The 18720-nt window shown below is 45.1% G+C and overlaps 1 protein-coding gene across 3 annotated transcripts in view; it reads right to left on the bottom strand.

Moving 5' to 3' along the window:
• Positions 1-489: 489 nt before the first annotated feature.
• Positions 490-18720, bottom strand: part of MTSS1 (MTSS I-BAR domain containing 1) — a 67642-nt gene continuing 49411 nt past the window's right edge. The window contains exons 4-15 of one of the 3 annotated variants that reach the window (XM_053466440.1): positions 13239-13323; positions 10916-11007; positions 10445-10519; positions 10002-10159; positions 9739-9846; positions 9482-9579; positions 7215-7425; positions 6925-7044; positions 4889-5074; positions 3460-3618; positions 2528-2687; positions 490-2147 (exon numbers count right to left, since the gene is read on the bottom strand). In XM_053466440.1, the coding sequence (XP_053322415.1) occupies positions 1468-2147; positions 2528-2687; positions 3460-3618; positions 4889-5074; positions 6925-7044; positions 7215-7425; positions 9482-9579; positions 9739-9846; positions 10002-10159; positions 10445-10519; positions 10916-11007; positions 13239-13323 (2132 nt within the window). In that variant the 3' untranslated portion in view covers positions 490-1467. Of the gene's footprint in view, positions 2148-2527; positions 2691-3459; positions 3619-4888; positions 5075-6924; positions 7045-7214; positions 7426-9481; positions 9580-9738; positions 9847-10001; positions 10160-10444; positions 10520-10915; positions 11008-13238; positions 13324-18720 lie in introns of all 3 variants that reach the window. The other 2 variants (XM_053466439.1, XM_053466441.1) reach the window with 2 other exon arrangements.

Raw genomic sequence — 18720 nt, forward strand, 5'->3', positions numbered from 1 at the left:
ATAATGTGTATATATATATATATATATATATATATATATAATGTATATATATTCTAAGTCCTATGCCAATTTTAAGTCATGCTTCTTTGAAATTACAAAAGGAAAAATAGATTGCCACTTTTCAGGGGGTAAATTAAATATATACATTTAATTGTAAATCACCCACTTCCCACAATAATGAACACTGATTTTATTTTTTAATATATATATATATATATATATATATATATATATATATATATATATATATATATATATATATATATATATATATATATATATATATATATTTAACACATAAAGTTTGGGCTTTATAAAGGTACCCAGCCAGCTGGGTGCGAATAAGAATTTCTTAGACACATGAGCTCCCTGCTACCGTTTTTTAATTTTTCTTTATAATTGCTATAGCCTTTTTTTTTTTCTTAATTATTCTAATGATCGTCTTATAACTATTTCTTTACTTTATTAGTACTTGGTGAAGTAATGTGAGCACACGAGGTTATAAAGAGTGAACTTTTGCAGAGATACAAAAATACAGACCTTATATAATGCAGACGGCGGCCCGGCTATCAGTTTTTAACGCAGGACCTAAATCCTATTGCACTAAGAGTTAACACGACAGGTGACATGCGGGAGGGGAAAAAAAACATTAATAAAAACTTTAATAATCCGATACTACGAAACTATATTCGGAGAGAAAAAAAAAAAAAGATCAAAAACACAACAAGATGGGAACACTGCAATCCAGTATGGCTTATTGTGGCGGATTTAATATGGTGCTACTATCAAATGATCGCTAAATTACAAGTGTCAGTATAACAATATGTGTTATGATGGCATTCCCCACCCCCACAACCCCTTGTCACATGCTCTACGGATCCAAAAGTTTATAATATTGCTCTCAATCGTGAATAATTTATAACGTCTGCTTCGATAACAAATTAAAAAACAAAAAAAAAAGAGATCAAAGTTTTTGTAAAAGAGAACAGATAGTCGAGAAGTCGGTTTCTGCGGATATACGTGCGCTACGCGAGCGAAGATACTGAGATCGCACCCGCTCCTTTCCCACGAAGGCTTTTTCGCTCTTCTCTGGCCTTTTTTTTTTTTTTGTTTCTTTCTCCACGCTTTTAAAATTTACAAAGACTTATATAAAATTTAATTGTGAATTTTGGCACCTGATGGGAATAAATTCCAAAAAAAAAAAAGAAACTTAAAAAGGGGATTATGTGCAGAAATAAAATCTATTTACAGAATTGGTACACCGACATATATTAACCTTGCTTTTCCACACTTATGGAATATTTGTTTTCTTCTTCTTCTTCTTTTTATTACTTTTTAAAGTACTTTTGTCAACCCTGTATATGTTCCTGCAACATCCTCTGATCACAGACTGGAATGGATAAAAAGACAATTAAGTATCAGGGTAGAGTTCTTGCTCCTCAGTCACCGGTGGAATTCTCGCCCCTTCTAAGTGAGTCGAGGAGCCGAGCGATCGTTTGTGGTTGTCTTCTTCAGCTTGACTCCGCGTCGGATTGCATTCAGCATGTCCTCACCTTGAACAGAAGCATCACCTGCAGGCTCGGCCACTTCAGGCTCAGCTTGGACTGTGGGCTCAGCGATGAACGCGTGATCCTGCTCATCTTCCTCATCTTCATTCTCAGGCCTTCCTTCGGCAACCATACCGTGAAGCCCAGGGACTGGAGGATTGACAGAAGCCTGGCCACTCCACAGAGAGGACGGCATGTCGCTGTTAACCGCTCCGACTTCTGTGGCAGAAGGGGAATCAGGACTTTGATCGCCATAATCTTCGCTTGCGCTGCTGGTCAGCCCGCTTGGCATATCGGGCACTGTTGGCGTTTTAACCGGGATTACCGGCGTCTTTATTGGAATGGGACCTCCTCCAATGGTGCCACGTCTCACTGATGGTTTGGTGGATGGGGTCCTTCGGATGGTGGCCACGCCGGGAGTAACCATCACAGGTCCAAAGGTGGCCGGTAACCCAGCAGTGGAGGCCGGGCGTTTAGCTTGAAACATCCTTCTGTATGACTGGCTGATGTCACTGTTTCTCGGGATGGTAGAAGACTTATCGAAATCCTGCTGATCTCCCTCTTGGTCACCGCTTACTGAGAAGTAATCATAATCTGAAACTAAATAAACAAAAGTCAATCGTGTTAAACAATGGATAGGACATTTTTTTTTTAAAAGCACCAAAACCCAGAAATTCTACACTTGTATTTATTGAAAGGTGAGAGAGAACTGCATTCTAAAAGGTCTCAAACGACCAGGATGTAGGAAAAGGGTTTAACTTAAATTGTTGGGTCATAAAACCCTTCTCGAATCCAGGTGACTGAACAAATATGTTTTCTACGTTCAGATTTTAGAATAATTCCACTACTAGTCCACTACTGTTTGAAAAGAGTATAGAATTGGTACATGTGGAATGTTAGAAACATTTCCATGTGCACTCTGACATTGGTGATCCCCCGCTATCTCTATCACCTCTAGAACCATGAGACGGGTCTAGTACCTTGTGATGGGATGGTGTCCTCGGAGCAGCATGGGGTTGTAGTCTGGGTGCTGTAGCCGCTGGAGCATTGCAGCGAGTCCCTGCTGCTTCTCTGCGTGTCCAGCTGAAGGCCCCGGCTGAGAGCTAAAGCCAGATCATCGCAGGTCTCTGCTTCTTCTCCCTGCTGCAACAAGCACACAAATACGCGTTCTAATTAAAACACAGAGCACAGGGCTGCACCGAGGACATGATACGCTGTGACCGGCATGGTTCATCCTACAGAAGGATCAGTCTCATATAATTTTATAGAGGCTGGTGAGATTTCTCAAACAGTCCTGGCAGAGGTCAAACAAACAGTCCTGGCAGAGGTCAAACAAACAGTCCTGGCAGAGGTCAAACAAACAGTCCTGGCAGAGGTCAAACAAACAGTCCTGGCAGACGTCAAACAAACAGTCCTGGCAGACGTCAAACAAACAGTCCTGGCAGACGTCAAACAAACAGTCCTGGCAGAGGTCAAACAAACAGTCCTGGCAGAGGTCAAACAAACAGCCCTGGCAGAGGTCAAACAAACAGCCCTGGCAGAGGTCAAACAGCCCTGGCAAAGGTCAAACAGCCCTGGCAAAGGTCAAACAGCCCTGGCAAAGGTAAACTGTGTCACGTCAGCACGAGAAATGTGAGAAAAGGTAGCATCTGCACACACATAGTTTAGAGACAGTATACGTATATTATGCAGACAAACTCCCCTTGTTGTCTCAGAACCACCCAAGACCCCAGCGTTGTTACAGGCAGCCCCCAAAAGAATGTTAGTAGACGAAAAGGTTCCACAGCAGACATAACATTTGCAACGCCTACATCTATACATGTAAGCACATTGTATTGTGGCCCTACATCGTGTTAATAGCTGCAAAGAAAGGGTTAAACGAGGACTTTTTGCAGACACGCCAACTCTTTACCATAGATGCTGCCGGCACACTTGTGTTCCTGGAAGCTGGAGCCCCGTCGTTCTGTCCCGGAGCGGCGTTTTGGGCTCCTCCAGTGGGGTCGGCCTCCCGTTTACGCCGCTGAAGGGTGTTCACCAACGGCTGGTCATATGGACCTGGCTTAGCCCAGTCCTGAATGAAAGGTTATAGGATGTATGCGTATGGAAAACACATCTCACTGCCCCTGCTAGGAGTTCTCGCCCACAAAAGAAATGAATAGCTAGCTATGTTTGTCGAGTTCTACAAGATGCCTTCTACATTCCAGGAGAATACAAATCTCTTTAATAGAAACGTGTTACTTATGTCGTGTTTGAGATGGGCTTTTACGACTTAAACTATGATCCATACATTGTGGTACCCCATCCACAAGCTGATGCACGGACCAAGAGAAGAATGAAGAAGTCTGCAGCCCATGAACGGTTTCTATGGATTCGGGTATTTAGAAGACATCAAAGTATCAAATCCCAACCAAGTAGAACTCATTCTCCTCTCTACTAAGTTCTGGATCAAGTTCTAGACATGTTACAGAGCAGGAGGCTGGTTAGGAAGATGCAAAAGTAAGGAAAGTGCAAGCCCTGAAGGTAATAAAATCTGAAATTAACAGCCCAAAAATCCAGAGCGCTCCAGAACGTCAGCCAAAGACATTCTTAATGATTAATAATTAAAGTCAAACCCAGGGGCTGAGGGAAAATCATCAATGGCTTTCTGCTGATGTCGCAACACTTCACACGATTGGCCATTCCTTGTGTCACGTGACTATAGGACGCACTTATACCATCCCTAAGGAAATCTGAAAGGAGGGCGCTATTAAAGAAGTCCTTTCGCGTAGGGCGAGAGAATACAAGGGTGACGCCGGTAATGTTTCTGATATTATAACTCCCCTTCCAAGGAGCTGATTTTGTTACATGGTAGTCACAGGAGTGAAAGGGTTAAATGATTTTGTGTCATTTAGGTGTGATCAGGGAAAAGAATAAAAAGTTTACAGAGTCAATTATGGGAAAGCCCCCGCGGCAGGGTACCGAGCATCCTCCAGAATGGCTCTCACCAAATCTAGAACCTAAGAAATGATCATTAAACAGACTGTAACACCTAATGATTCCAGTTCTAGAATAGGCACATCCGTTGAGAGGTACTGCCTTCTGTCCGTGGGGGCCGATCCAGTCTTTTGAACTGGAGAGGGGGTTACAGTCATTCAGGAGGATGTTTGCCACCCCGGGGTGCCTACGTGTCTGACCAACACCCATCAACCTTAGTCAGCTTGGGACTAACTGATGGAGGTTCTAGATCACCAGCAGCCGGATGTCCGTGCCGTGGGCTTATCCCATAACTCAGCCTGTGTGGATAGTCACAAAGTGATAGATGTAGACAGGAGAGGACAGCTTGCACACAATTTAACACAAACCTTCCAAGTGGGAACCTTAGATGACGGTAAAACGCCCGGCCCAATGGTGTAATAGTGATGGCTTTCTGGAAGGGTAGAGCTAGAACGGATCCAGGGACGGGAGGCGGGATGCGGGTAATGGGTGAAAGGACCAGCGGCTGAGGGCAGATCACTGGACAGACTATAGTGGCAAAACCCATTAGACAACTGGAGGCAGACAACGTGCACAAAAAAAAAAGGAACAAAAAAAACAGGGAGAAAACAAAATCAATGCAAATGCAATGAGGGAGAAGTGATTCAACAAAAACTGTAACAAATAATGAAAATGTCCAAAAACGGGAACAAATGATAAAATGCAGTATGGTTGATGTTTTTGAAGAGGTTGTGTCAAACATAAAAACGAGGGGCATGACAATACGGCATTTTGGGGCAACAGCAGATTTACAAAAGAAACATTGAGAGAGGGTGACCGCATCTTTCCCTTATTATACACCCTGCTGCTCAAAAGTTTGGGGTCACTCAGCTGTTTTCATGGAAAAAAGGAAATTTCTGGCTGTAACATAATCACAAAAGGATTTTCTAACGATCGATTAGTCTTTTAACCTTAAACGTGGATCAGCGAACACAACGTGCCATTGGAACACAGGAGTGATGGGAGTGATAAAGGAGTGATGGGAGTGATAAAGGGCCATTGGAACACAGGAGTGATGGGAGTGATAAAGGAGTGATGGGAGTGATAAAGGGCCATTGGAACACAGGAGTGATGGGAGTGATAAAGGGCCATTGGAACACAGGAGTGATGGGAGTGATAAAGGGCCATTGGAACACAGGAGTGATGGGAGTGATAAAGGGCCATTGGAACACAGGAGTGATGGGAGTGATAAAGAGCCTCTGTACGCCTATGAAGAGATTCCATTAAAATCAATAGTTTCCAGCTACAGTAGTCATTTACAACATTAACCCCGTCTGTGCTGGATTTCTGATCCCTTTCATGTTATTTTAATGGACACAATCTGCTTTTCTTTCAAAACCAAGAAAAGTGACCCCAAACTTTTGAACCGTTGTGTGCCGCTATTTTCCCGTCGTTCCCCATTCAGTTCTTGCTGCTATAGTTTAGCAGATAAAGCCTTGTTTGTGCTTCTACTTCCTATATCAACCACAACTGTGACAGAAAAGACCACAGAGGTATCGTAGAATTCCATGATATTTCATTATTTACTAAGCAGAATAAGTGGAATTTTCTTTGATATAAAAAAATAAACCAAAATATCAGGAAGGCCTCTTTTTAGATTTTGGATTTGTTGCTGTAGAAACAGCCACTGCAAGCCCCCTAATACTTAATCTTTTTTTATTAGAATTTTTAAGCACTGTATCCCACGGTTACCACTATACCATTTTAAGGCATTTCAAGTAAATAATAATGATAAATAATTCCCGTTCATTGAGTTTCATCACCATAGCAACTGATGTTCCTGCTGATTGGGGCATTCTGCTGGTTACTATGGTGATAAGACTACTTTCAAACTTCAGGGCTGTGTATGAAAATTCTACATTAGACGGAGAAATGTTAGAACAAGAGGCCTTCATCTAAAACTAGAGTGTCCGATGTAACGCAACAGAGTTTTAGACAGGCGGAACAGCCTCCCAGCAGAAGTGGTAGAGGCTATGCAATGAGGGATGTTAAACAATATACCCAAGTTACCAATCTGTCCGCGAGCCAAAGCTTGGGTAAAGTCTGCCCCGATATTGGAAAAAAAATGATATTTATTATTTCTATCTACCTTTCATGTATCTGTATGAACACATGACTTCCATTCACATATTAATAAGGAATAGCATAGAATTGGGCACGGCTGGGAATAGCGGGTCACATATCCAGCGCCGTGCTTTACGGCTAAACCCAGCGGTATCAACGGCCCCCTGCACTGAAAAGGGTTAATATATTCGACGTATGAGCAGGACGTCCGCAGCCCCCCCCGTATTAGCGAGCAATCTGCACGGCATGCCGTAACTGTACGTCCGGGGCCTGCCGCGGGGTGAGTGCGGCGTAAGTTCACCTTGTCAGTGGAGGCCCACGCTCCCATGGTGGACCCGGAGCTCACGGAAGTAGGAGAGCTGCACTCGCTCACGGACTGGCAGGTCTCTGACGCTTCCGACGAGGCCGAGCTGGACGAATTCTGCAGGGCGATCCGGGACGGGAGGTGGAGAGAAATGAAAAGATTACACATTTAATCTTTAAACGCCATACTTCAGCCAGCAGTGTGGACTACACAGGTGTCGTAGTCCACAGCGACTTAGATATTTGTGCCCTCCCCAGTCCACACAAATATAAAACATTTGCCCTTACCTGATTAACTGCCTCGGGGGGCATCGGAGAAGGTGACTTGGACTGGAAGGCATCCTGCGAGATGAAGCCGGAGTCGTGGGAGGACACGCTGGACAGCCTCATAGGGGGCTGCTGGGGCAGATTGGAGCTGCGATAGCGATAGTGTGAAGTGGGTGAGTGTGAGTGGGAGCCACTCGATCGGGAGTCGCTACTGTTAACGCTGTTCAGACTGCTGCATGAGACAAAGATGGGGAGGAGAGGAAGAGACGGGGGGGCAGCAGAGTGTAGGAGAGGAGAAGGGGGTGAGGGTTTGAGTAAAAGTGGGGGAGAGGGACACCAGGCGCCAAATTAAAACTCTGCAAGTCTCCATCAAGCAGGCAGCATAACCAAAAAACATAAAAATGACAATAAAACGAGACAAGGTACAAAAAACTGCAGTATCCGTGTGGTGGGTCCCGCTCAGGGAGTGCCGAGTATCACGGGGGGGGGGTTAATATAAAAAAATATGTCAGATTGGGGTCTGCTAGGGAAGCAGGGAGGACGCCCCCTAGGAGCGGACTCTACAGTATGAATACTAGGTTTCGGCACACTTACGGGAGGGGATTCGCCGGAGGCTGATATTATTATTTATTGTTTTATATAGCGCCACCATATTCCGTAGCGCTGTACAATGTGTATATTGGGATTATATAGCATAAGGTATAACGACGGGATGATTCTGATATAAGAATTAAGGGGGGGGGGGGCGGCCTGACAGCATTCTGAATACTGCATTCCGTAGTTCTGGGTGCGTCTCTTTAAATAGTGCGATGGCAAATCCTCCCGTTCTTCCCCTCCTGCTGATAACGACATTAAGAAAATCTGCCATTCCTTCCCAAAATTGGATGAAAGGGTTTTCCTTACACTTAGCTTCTGGGACTAATCCTCAAATATCTGACGGCGGATCAGACCCGTTCTCCGCGTCTCGTCTCCCTGTTATTCCTGCTCGGGCCTTAATCAGTCGTTGGTCTCGTTTTAGATTTAGGAGCCATATGCCTATTCCATGCGTGTTTAAATCCCATCGCTGTATTAGCCTCTACCGATTCTGCTGGGAGCTTATTCCACTTATCTACTACCCTCTCACTTCTCTGTGATGTTACATTGAAACAACTCATAGAAATCTGTGTCAAAAGATACCCAAAACATAAAGGATTCTTCATTCCTTATGGTATGGACTATAAAAAAGGGGGAAAACAGACAAATTTGCCATCACTCTGACATAAGTGGCCATATATATATATATATATATATATATATATACATACATACATATACAGTATATATACACACACACACGGACATTTTATAAAGAACGCATTAGCGCAGGAATGAACATGCTGTTGTGGTTTCCATGGGAACGATTTTCATTCAGACACATGGGGCAGTCAGAGGAGCCGACACATAAGGGGTAAGAACGTCACAAAATGCTGGGGATACCTACCAGCCGGGGAAATAAGAACGCCAAAACCACTCAAAGGGTCAGTTCAAAAACAGCATGCGGAATAAACTGTTTTATTCATTAAAAACAGTTCGCAGAAGGTGAGCGGCAAACATCGGGGGTTTGGGGAGCCAGCAGTTTGTCGAAAACAGACAAGAATCGATTACTTCAAGTCTTCACAAGGGTTACTATAACGACCGTCCGTAATCAGTTTAGTCTCTGCTTTTCAGTACGGAACTCTGTTACCATGGAAACAGCACCAAACTTCAGGTTGCTAATGCTCTTAAAGGGGCCCCATCATGAAGAGACATTATTTGTCGCATTTTGCCTTAATGTAAAAGCCAAACTGATCTGCAAGGATTCCCGCCATGATATTTATTATTTTGGGACATTTGGAATGCCCGCAGTCTGCATCTTAAGGGTTAAATGTTACGGGTAAATTCCCCTGCAGAAAAATATCGTGAACTCTCCATAACATTTTTATGGATTTATTAAAACCAAAAATGAAGGTGACCGCATTGTCCATTGATTGTTTGCACCCGCGAACCACTTTTACCAGGGGTGTCCAACCTCCAGCTGCTGCAGGATTCCATCTCCCATACTCCTCAGCCAGCCCCTTAGCTGAAAGAGCATTATGGGAGATGTAGTCCTGCAGCCGCTGGAGGGCCGCAGGTTGGACACCCCTGACTTATATGCATCCAGTTATACATCCCCCATACTGCAGGGGGCAGCACTTTACACGGGCTGGTCGGTAACATGTGAAATGTATGCGTGTCTTGGGATAAAATGCCCTCCTGTGTGCCTAACGTACCTGCAGACGCTGGATTTGCGAGACATGGTGGTGCTTGGAGAGGATGGTGGAGTCTGGTAGGACCAAGTGTAGTCGGATCCTTTCAAATCATGAATCACCTGGAGTAGAAACGTTGTCACATATTAGACACAAAGACTCCCGCTCCCCAAATGGAACATGTCCATCGCTGATTATTATCAGTCATCCTGTTCAACCCCACAAGGCCCGTTGGTATCGAGGTCAGAATTTACCCTCCATCGGTAAGTTTGTCCACCGACCTGTTCGCTTGCAGATGGCAGCTTGTGGGGATCCATGGTGAGATTCTTCAGGTCCTCAGATAATGTCTGCAGATGGGTTATCTCCCCCAACATTGAGATTTCTTCCTCCTGTAAAGAGATGTTGTGTAAAACGTATAGAATAAATACGTATAGAATAAATACTTCTCCCCAAAACCGAGAAGGTTAAAGATCCCACTAATAATAGAATGGATCAGAACAGATAGAAAATCCTAAACTTTGCTTCTCCGGCAAGCAGTACTCACAATAACGGGCCTCAGCATGGAGATGAAGGAGCAGAAGCGGCCGCGCTCCTCGATCAGGGCCTTCCTCACCGCCTGCTTCTCCGTCTCCTCCAGCAGTAGGTACTTGTCGTTGACGTCTTGCAGAGCGCTGTCTAACTGAGGCTGGATGTCTCCTCTCCCTGCAATCAACCCCAAACATGTCACTGGAGCTTCTCAGGATGAGGGATAAGCGGGGTCAAGATTGGAGATCGGGAGAGAGCCGAAGCACGTTCTCCGACCAAGTTCACTCGTGTGCGTTACGAAGGGTCTACCTCCTATGAAGCTGAGTTGGCCCTACACAGGGTCATTTGGCCATTTTAAACATCTAAGCTGGGCCAGGGTTGGCCTCCTACCCTTGAGGTTGACCACTAACTGCATGTTCTCTACAGACGTTTGATCCGAACATCCTATATCAAAGCCTTTACCTTTCTTGGCTTTCTTCTGCAGTTTTAAAGTGTCCGAGGACTTCTTTTTGATCTCTTGACGAGCCTTCTTGTACTCTGAAATAATAAGAGGGTAATTATTCACAGAACCCACAGAGTCTCCAGCTCTATCAGCAAGGACATCGTGCTCGTCATTTGATTTGAATTCGGGCACAAGATAATTATGAATACATAACGGACGTGCGCGGCCAACGCTAATTAGCATTCATTAACGTATTCTTTCACATTAAGATGCTATATTGTCATTAAATGTCTGTTTATATGGAAGACTGCGTTGAAGTCAGATAGCGGCTACAGTGTTTGGACATCCCCTTGGCCATGATACGGTGCGCATGCTCCACTTTTAGCACCACAATCGCTCTTTCATTGTTACACCAAATAATAAAAAAATAATAATAATCATTTTATTGGAGTTTGAAGCATCGGGCAGGAAATAATCCGAGTGGTATGTACCTTTCGCGTGATCCTTATCGAGCTGGGCAGCCACCTTTTTCCACTCTTCCATCTGCTCTTGCAGTGGGTTGATCAGGCAGTCGATTAAAGCGCTAATTAAAAAAGAAATTAATATCAGAATCTGTTATTTACTAAATGTCTCCGCAGGTGCAACCAGGGGGAGAGTAAAAATACCGCATACGTCCACAAGGGGGCACTAAACACAGAATGCATCGATTCACCAAAGGAAATCCATTCCAGAACCCGGGTTTACTTCCCTCGTTGATTGAGCCGGCGGCAAAGCCTTCCCACCGGATCGCCCCGATCACAAGCCGCACTTTTCCCTCTTAATTTAAATCTTTCAATTAGGGGTGTGGCCTATGCAGAATGGCGAGCGGTGCGTTTTTACCCTCCTGTGCTGTTTCAGAGGTCCCACGTCTCCTGGAAATGCGGTTGTTTCTCCTACCTCCCTGACACATGTAAGGATTTTCCTAATCATTCTCTATCTTCTCGGCCGACCGCTTCCGTGTTCCCGTCTCTCCTCCGCTTCCTCTGTTGCCTCTTCTTGTTCTCCTGTCTCTTTATCTTTGTCCGCTTCTCCCTGGTATCAGCTCCGTTATCCAGGTACTTCCACACAAGGGTGGAGCCTCTACACATACCCTCTTCACCGATTGGAGGAACGGGAGAGAGGCTGTCTCCGTGATGCGCGTGTTCGAGAAGGTGTACATGGAGGCTCCTCCCTTGTGCAGAAGCGCTCCGGGAGCTGATAACGGGAAGAGGAGTACGAAGAAAGAAGACAGGAGAACAACAAGAAGGGGAGACAGGGACACGTAAGTGGTTGGCGAGAGAGTCAGAGTATTAGAGACAGCGTGTGAGAGAGAGGAAGCGTGTGAGAGATAGACACCGTGTGAGGGAGAGTGCGTAAGAAAATACTTATCCTTCTACTAATGTGTATAATGAGGACAATGCAGTATTAGAGAGAACCGCAGATTCATAGACTGTCTTCTGTACAGACACCCTTTGTGTGACAGCCTCATCCTGTTATGGACCTGCTCGACATTCCACAAGCAGTCGGTAGAATGAAAAAAGTATATATATATATATATATATATATATATATATATATAAAACGGCTGTATATTTACTTAAAAAACGAATAAATGGAACACTCTGTAAAGCTTTAGAAAGTTAAACTGAGCTGGATATCCCGGGAATGCAGAATTCCTTTCCTGCCACAAGTGAATCCTGATTGGCCGAGATCCTGCGATGTCATCAATGGGAAATGTAGAATTTACAGTGAATATGGAATTTAACTCTTTAGACACTGCACTTCCTCAGTTCCTAAGGAAATCATATTTGCCCCAATATATGTAACTAGATAAATATTTTGACACTTGGCCCACGTCGCCTGTGCTTGTGTATTTTTCTGGTGGGCTGCACTTGGGGGGGGGACAAGGTCGGACATTTTTCTCGCTGACCAAAGCGTGTAGAGTGCTGCCCCTGCTGGATGGGAGGTATAACTGCTCGACTGACTCCCTTCTGTAAGCTTATACATCCCGCGTACTCCAGGGGGCAGCACTTTATATGTGCTTGTCTGCAACGCATGGAATGTATATGTGTCCCGGAAAAAGCTCGATGTGGCCCTTTATCTTGTGATGTTGGCTACGCAATGACCTGCGGGCTGTACATTACAGCATCAGATGTGTGATCCAAGTCCATCGCTTTCATATTTTCCAGGGAAAAGCATGATTTTGAAAGATAAACTCGAATAGCCGCGATGCTTAGGAGTGTTTGTTGATGATAGAAATATGATGCATATTGAGCTCCACAGACATTCTGGGTTTAATTCCTAAAACACAGCAGTTACGTAGGTGTATGTTTGGAAAACACGGGGCAATTTCCAAGAGCCGCACATGTGCCTAAACGACTGAGAGCGTAAAAACCCATCGAGCATGGCAGACGGAGCCAAACCGTGATTAAATGTTCTAGAATCCATGAATGTGGCCTGGCACATCATCCCAGACAATCAACAGGGAGCCCACGCTATATGATTAAACCCCAACAGAGCTGGGAAGGAAAAAGCACTTATTGCCGTATTCTATCTCTCGCTTACAATTTTGGGGGTATTACACTTTGGGGTATTTTTGGCAGGAACGAGGGGGTACGAATGCCCTCAATTAGGTGCAGAAATAAGACTTAATGGTTTCATCCTGGGGTCTACTGGGCATCTTAATCTGTGCTCCGGGTCATCTCCGGATGTGACTGTGGCCCCTTAGTGTACTGGACACTGGATTCTCGCTCCTTAGGGTGACTCTAATGGAAATAAAAACGAGTGTGAACATACCTTGAAAACTGTCTGAGTTTGGCCTCAATACTGCGATGTCTCATACACATCCTGGTCAACGCGGACCCAACCTCACGCGTAGCTCCTGGGGAAACAAGCAAGACATTTCTCAATATCACAACACCCAGTAATACGGAATATCTTCATAGACATACAGAGGCCCTTTATCACTCCCATCACTCCTGTGTTCCAATGGCCCTTTATCACTCCCATCACTCCTGCGTTCCAATGGCCCTTTATCACTCCCATCACTCCTGTGTTCCAATGGCCCTTTATCACTCCCATCACTCCTGTGTTCCATTGGCCCTTTATCATTCCCATCACTCCTGTGTTCCAAAGACCCTTAATCACCTCCATCACTCCTGTGTTGCATTGGCCCCTTATCACTCCCATCACTCCTGTGTTCCAAAGACCCTTTATCACTCCCATCACTCCTGTGTTCCATTGGCATGTTGTGTTCGCTGATCCAAGTTTAAGTTTAAAAGGATGGTTAGAAAACCCTTTGTAATTATGTTACAGCCAGAAATGTCCTTGTTTTACACGAAAACAGCTAAGTGACCCCAAACTTTTGAAGATAGTGTAGACCATTTAAAAGTGGACATACGAATTGTACGAGCTGCAGGAAAAGTGCTGATCGGAAATCTGTATAATTAAAACAATTTGCATATTGGAAATAATACATTTTTGGGTTACACTTGCCACATATTGCCCAGCAGCGCTCTTATTTTAAGAGTCCAATATGACACATTTGAATTGCAATGTAAGAAGCAGCCACTCGGGGGCAGTGTTGCACCACCTGCCAAACCCCGCACGGAGCGCTGCATCTATTTAATGAGCTCATAGAGCGGACACAGACAAGTGTGACACTCAGATGCCGGGACGCCGGCAGCGCATTCAATGTCTTTCAAATACATCTTCAGGGTTCCGGCATCCAACAGGTAGAGAGTAAAAAGAGTCCGTAATAATAACACCGACGGCCGGCGAACGGAGCGGCCGACTGCGGTCTGGCGGAATCATGAAATGTTCTATATGATCATATACTGTCAGAATCCCCAGTTATGAGGTTTGGGTGGGCTGCAGCTGCCTGGAGCGAAGAAAGCTCCATACAGTTACCCGCTTCGGTAGAACTGCTGCTTCAGGAAAGCGTAGTATTGCGGATATATGAGTGCAGCAACTCCCATTACCCTCATCCAGCCCTCTATAGTATATTTTTCCCTCTTTATTTGCACAGCCATTAGTCTGATTATTTGCAGAAGATTCTAAAAGCCTGCAGTGTTGGTCTTCGATCGGCTTGGTTTCAGGATATTTAACCCCAAAGCAGCACACAGGCCTCTCGGATACCGCATAGAAACTGCAGATAAGACCCGTCTAGTCAGCCTGTTTTGCCGCTATAAAGACTCAGACCTTAATCAGTCGTTGATCTCGTCTTAGATTCAGGAACCGTATGTCTATCCCATGCATGTTAAATATCCCTTACTGTATTACCCTCTACCACTTCTGCTGGGAGGCTGTTTCGCTTACCTACCACCTTTTCAGTGAAGCAAAACATCTTCACATTGCAAAGACTCCAAAGTACAGATAATATTTCAGTGAAAAAAGTACCTCAGTGCATGATATTTTAATTTCCAGTCCCTAATGGAGACCGACGGAGAGCAAATTATCGCGGGGTGACAACACGCCCTGAATTTAATGCAATCTGCATTTCCTACAAACGCTTTAAGGGTTAAACAGCAAACGGCCCTCTCTACAATAAAAGATTCCCCGAAAAAACTATAAACGAGGCAAAATCAGTTATTTCTGGGAAGGTTTCGGGCGTCCGGCGGGCATTTCTATTGGCTGCGTTAACAGAGCGATAGAAAGGGGGGGCATTTTATTTTAATTGATAGTCCCTTCATTAAATGGAATATCGCTGGCAGACAGAGCGAGACCACCGAGCCGTCTCTGTGGCAGGCGGTAAAAAGCCTCTCTGTGTAGGACGAAGCCATCCAGAAGAACGCCGGCTCTGTTTAAAAGCCATCTCCGCTCCATTTATGGGCCAAGCAGAGACTGAGGAGACCTGCGACGGTCTGAGGTTAAAAGGCAGCCTCATATAGCAGCCGGACGCATTGGACTTTATCTAATGCGGCCATTTCTATTTTTACGCATAAACAAGCAAAAAAAAAGCCTGCTTGCACAGAAGGAGTTAAAATTGATGTCACCTAAAAAATTAATAGAATATTTGAAATATAATAACATAAAATATAAAATAATAAATAAAAAAAATATTAGAAAATAATAAAACAATAGAAGTAATAATAATAATAATACATTAAAATTAAAATATAATAATAATATAAAATAATTATAATACAGATATGAGAAAATAAGAAAAATAATAGCAACTCAAATAATAATAAAATAATTAATAATAAAAGGCAATAATATTAAAGTTCACGGGATTCACACAGGACATAGAATTTGACGGCAGATAACATCCGTTCTGGCTGTAGACTTTAATCGGTCCTTAGGCTAATCTTCAGGAGTCATACGCCTATCCCATACATGTTTAAAATCCCCTTTTTGTGTTAACCTCTACCACTTCTGCCAGGAGGCTGCTCCATTTATCTACCACTCTCTGTAGAATATTAGTCCTGATAATAAAATATAGTACGAAGCTTGTACAGTAACGTGGCAAAAATAGAAGCGAATAGCAAACAATAAGAGCGCCGGGTCTTCCTTTATACGTTCCACATGTCGCCAATTACAGGTTTCACAAAAAAGCAGAGCAGCCGCATCAGAGAAAAGCCTGCTGTTTTTGTAAATGACAGTCGGCCGGAACGCTCTATAATCGTCCAGGAAACGGCCGGCCATCATACAATTATAGGTTTAACCCCCGCCAGCGCGGGCGAGGTCACACGCGGGCCAGGATATGAGGTCACACGCGGGCCAGGATATGAGGTCACACGCGGGCCAGGATATGAGGTCACACGCGGGCCAGGATATGAGGTCACACGCGGGCCAGGATATGAGGTCACACGCGGGCCAGGATACGAGGCCACTGCTTGGCCGAGCACTAAACGCACACGTATAACCACCCCACACCTCGCTTCTTTCCGTAAGGTTCACATTTTGTGCGCCCCTAGTAAATAAGTTGTGTGTTTCAGGAGACGCGAGGAAGTGCTGGGTTACTGTTCTGGGGTGCTGTGCTGGGTTACCGTGCTGGGGTGCTGTGCTTGCGCAGGTGCTGGGTTTATTATTTTTTCCATGGCGTTAGACTGTATGCTTCATGTCCCGCTGTTTCTAGACACATTATTGGGGCTTTTAGGGCTGTAGAACCATCATACCCAGCAAACATTCTGAGCTCCTAGAAAGAGGGGCATCAGGGGAGGAGAGAGGGGGCTCAAGGGTGGAAAGAGGGGCATCGGGGGAGGAAGGAAGGGCATCAGGGGAGGAAGGGCATCGAGGAAGGAAGGGCATCAGGGGAGGAAAGAGCGACCCAGGGATTTTGGGTCCAATCTGGGGCCGTCCGTCTGTTCTCTTGCTTCTGGCGCTCAGCATTATTAATAACCATCACAGCGCTGCGGAGGTCGCTCCTCCTGATTCTTGGAATGAGCCCGAGTTCCGCTGAGCCACTGAACTAATTACCCCAGGCTAAGCCAAACAGGTCTCAGGACTTAACCCCGTAGGGTAAACTTAACGCCATCTCTGCATACATTAAACAGGCGTATAATCCCCATTGTCACATGGCTGAGATTTATGGGAGTTGTACTCCACAGCCTCAATGTTAATCAGAATCGCGGCTTCCCAGCGTGTATAAGCCGCCCGCACTCTTCTTGTTCCGTGGAATTTCTCCGAGATTCCAGCTGTTCGGTTCGGAATTTAAAACAAATATATGGAAAAACCCAGAAGAAATACCCCCCCCCCGCGTATTAATTCTAATTAATCTTCACACAACGACTCAGCTGCCAGCCACGTGGATCCCGCGGGAAACACTCCTTTTTTGTGGTTCAATTCAGGAGTTGCAGCGGGCAGTGCACGGCCTAAAACCACCCCTCTACCACTTCTGCTGGGAGACGGTTCCATTTACCAACAACCCTATCAGTAAAGTAAAAGTGGAACGGTGTGCGGAAGTACCTTGGTGGAGAAGGTAGGAAGACATTGAGAGAGAGTGAGTGAGAGAGCAACAAAACCAAAAACTGGTACGCATGTTTAACCCTTTGTGTGTCAGATGGCTCCATATCACGTTAGAAATGTTATGTCTCTCTCTGCGGCGTCTCGTGCAGTGTGCTGCACGCTAGGTCACGTCGACCCACATTATCGTGTAACAGCGATACGCGACGCGACACGGCCCCCGGGGCTTTACTGTACACTCAGCAAGGTTATGGAGATCCCGCGGAGGGAGCACGGACGCACATCTCAGCCTCCTTACCAGAGACCCCATCACCGCAGCGCCGCTTGCTCCAAAATAAATGCCACACAGGAGGCAAACGAAAGAAACAGCAGAGGTGCTGGGTCACGATCCGCTAAATAGTAATAATTACAGATTACCATTTCTAAACGGCACTCGCTCTATATTCATTTCAATAGATGTCCACGTCTCAAACCACCTCTGTGCCCCTTTTTCCTCCCCTGATATTTCTCTATTCTAGTGATGGGAGTGATAAAGGAGTGATGGGAGTGATAAAGGGCCATTGGAACACAGGAGTGATGGGAGTGATAAAGGGCCATTGGAACACAGGAGTGATGGGAGTGATAAAGGGCCATTGGAACACAGGAGTGATGGGAGTGATAAAGGGCCATTGGAACACAGGAGTGATGGGAGTGATAAAGGGCCATTGGAACACAGGAGTGATGGGAGTGATAAAGGGCCTCTGTACGCCTATGAAGAGATTCCATTAAAAATCAGCCGTTTCCAGCTACAATTAGTCATTTACAGTCTTCACCTGGAGTCTTTGGGGTGAATATAATAATATAATATAATATAATATAGATGAGAATTGTATGAGTTCTCGCTCTGTTATCTGAGCCCAACTGTAATATACTATACTGAGAGAGGCGTTGATTCAGCAGCGCCCCCTGCAGGCAGATGTTGTTACTTCACCCACTCTATGTTAATTCTATGCTGTGTGTGAGACTGTGTGCTGCATGTGAGGGGCAGACAGCAACGCGCTTTATGGTTTCCCGCGGCGCGCGGTCTTCTTGTAAAGACCTTTAATGAAATATTATACGCAGCCAGAGGCGGGACAGCCAACAAATCGATGCCGGGGGCAAACGAGCAGGTGTACAAATACAAAGTGCAGCCATCTGCAAACATACAGGGGCCTTCCATACAAACAAGTGATATGAACACCTCGTCGCAAGCACCATGGTCCCATCTTAGGCTCAGGATAACTATATGTTTATATCAACTCAGTGCATAAGCCCCTACCACTTATGCTGGGAGGCTGTTCCACTTATCTAGCACCCTCTCATCTCTCTCTGTTACACCGTGTTACTTTGATTC

Source organism: Spea bombifrons, chromosome 5, assembly GCF_027358695.1.
Source record: "Spea bombifrons isolate aSpeBom1 chromosome 5, aSpeBom1.2.pri, whole genome shotgun sequence".
NCBI classification, from domain to species: domain Eukaryota; kingdom Metazoa; phylum Chordata; class Amphibia; order Anura; family Pelobatidae; genus Spea; species Spea bombifrons.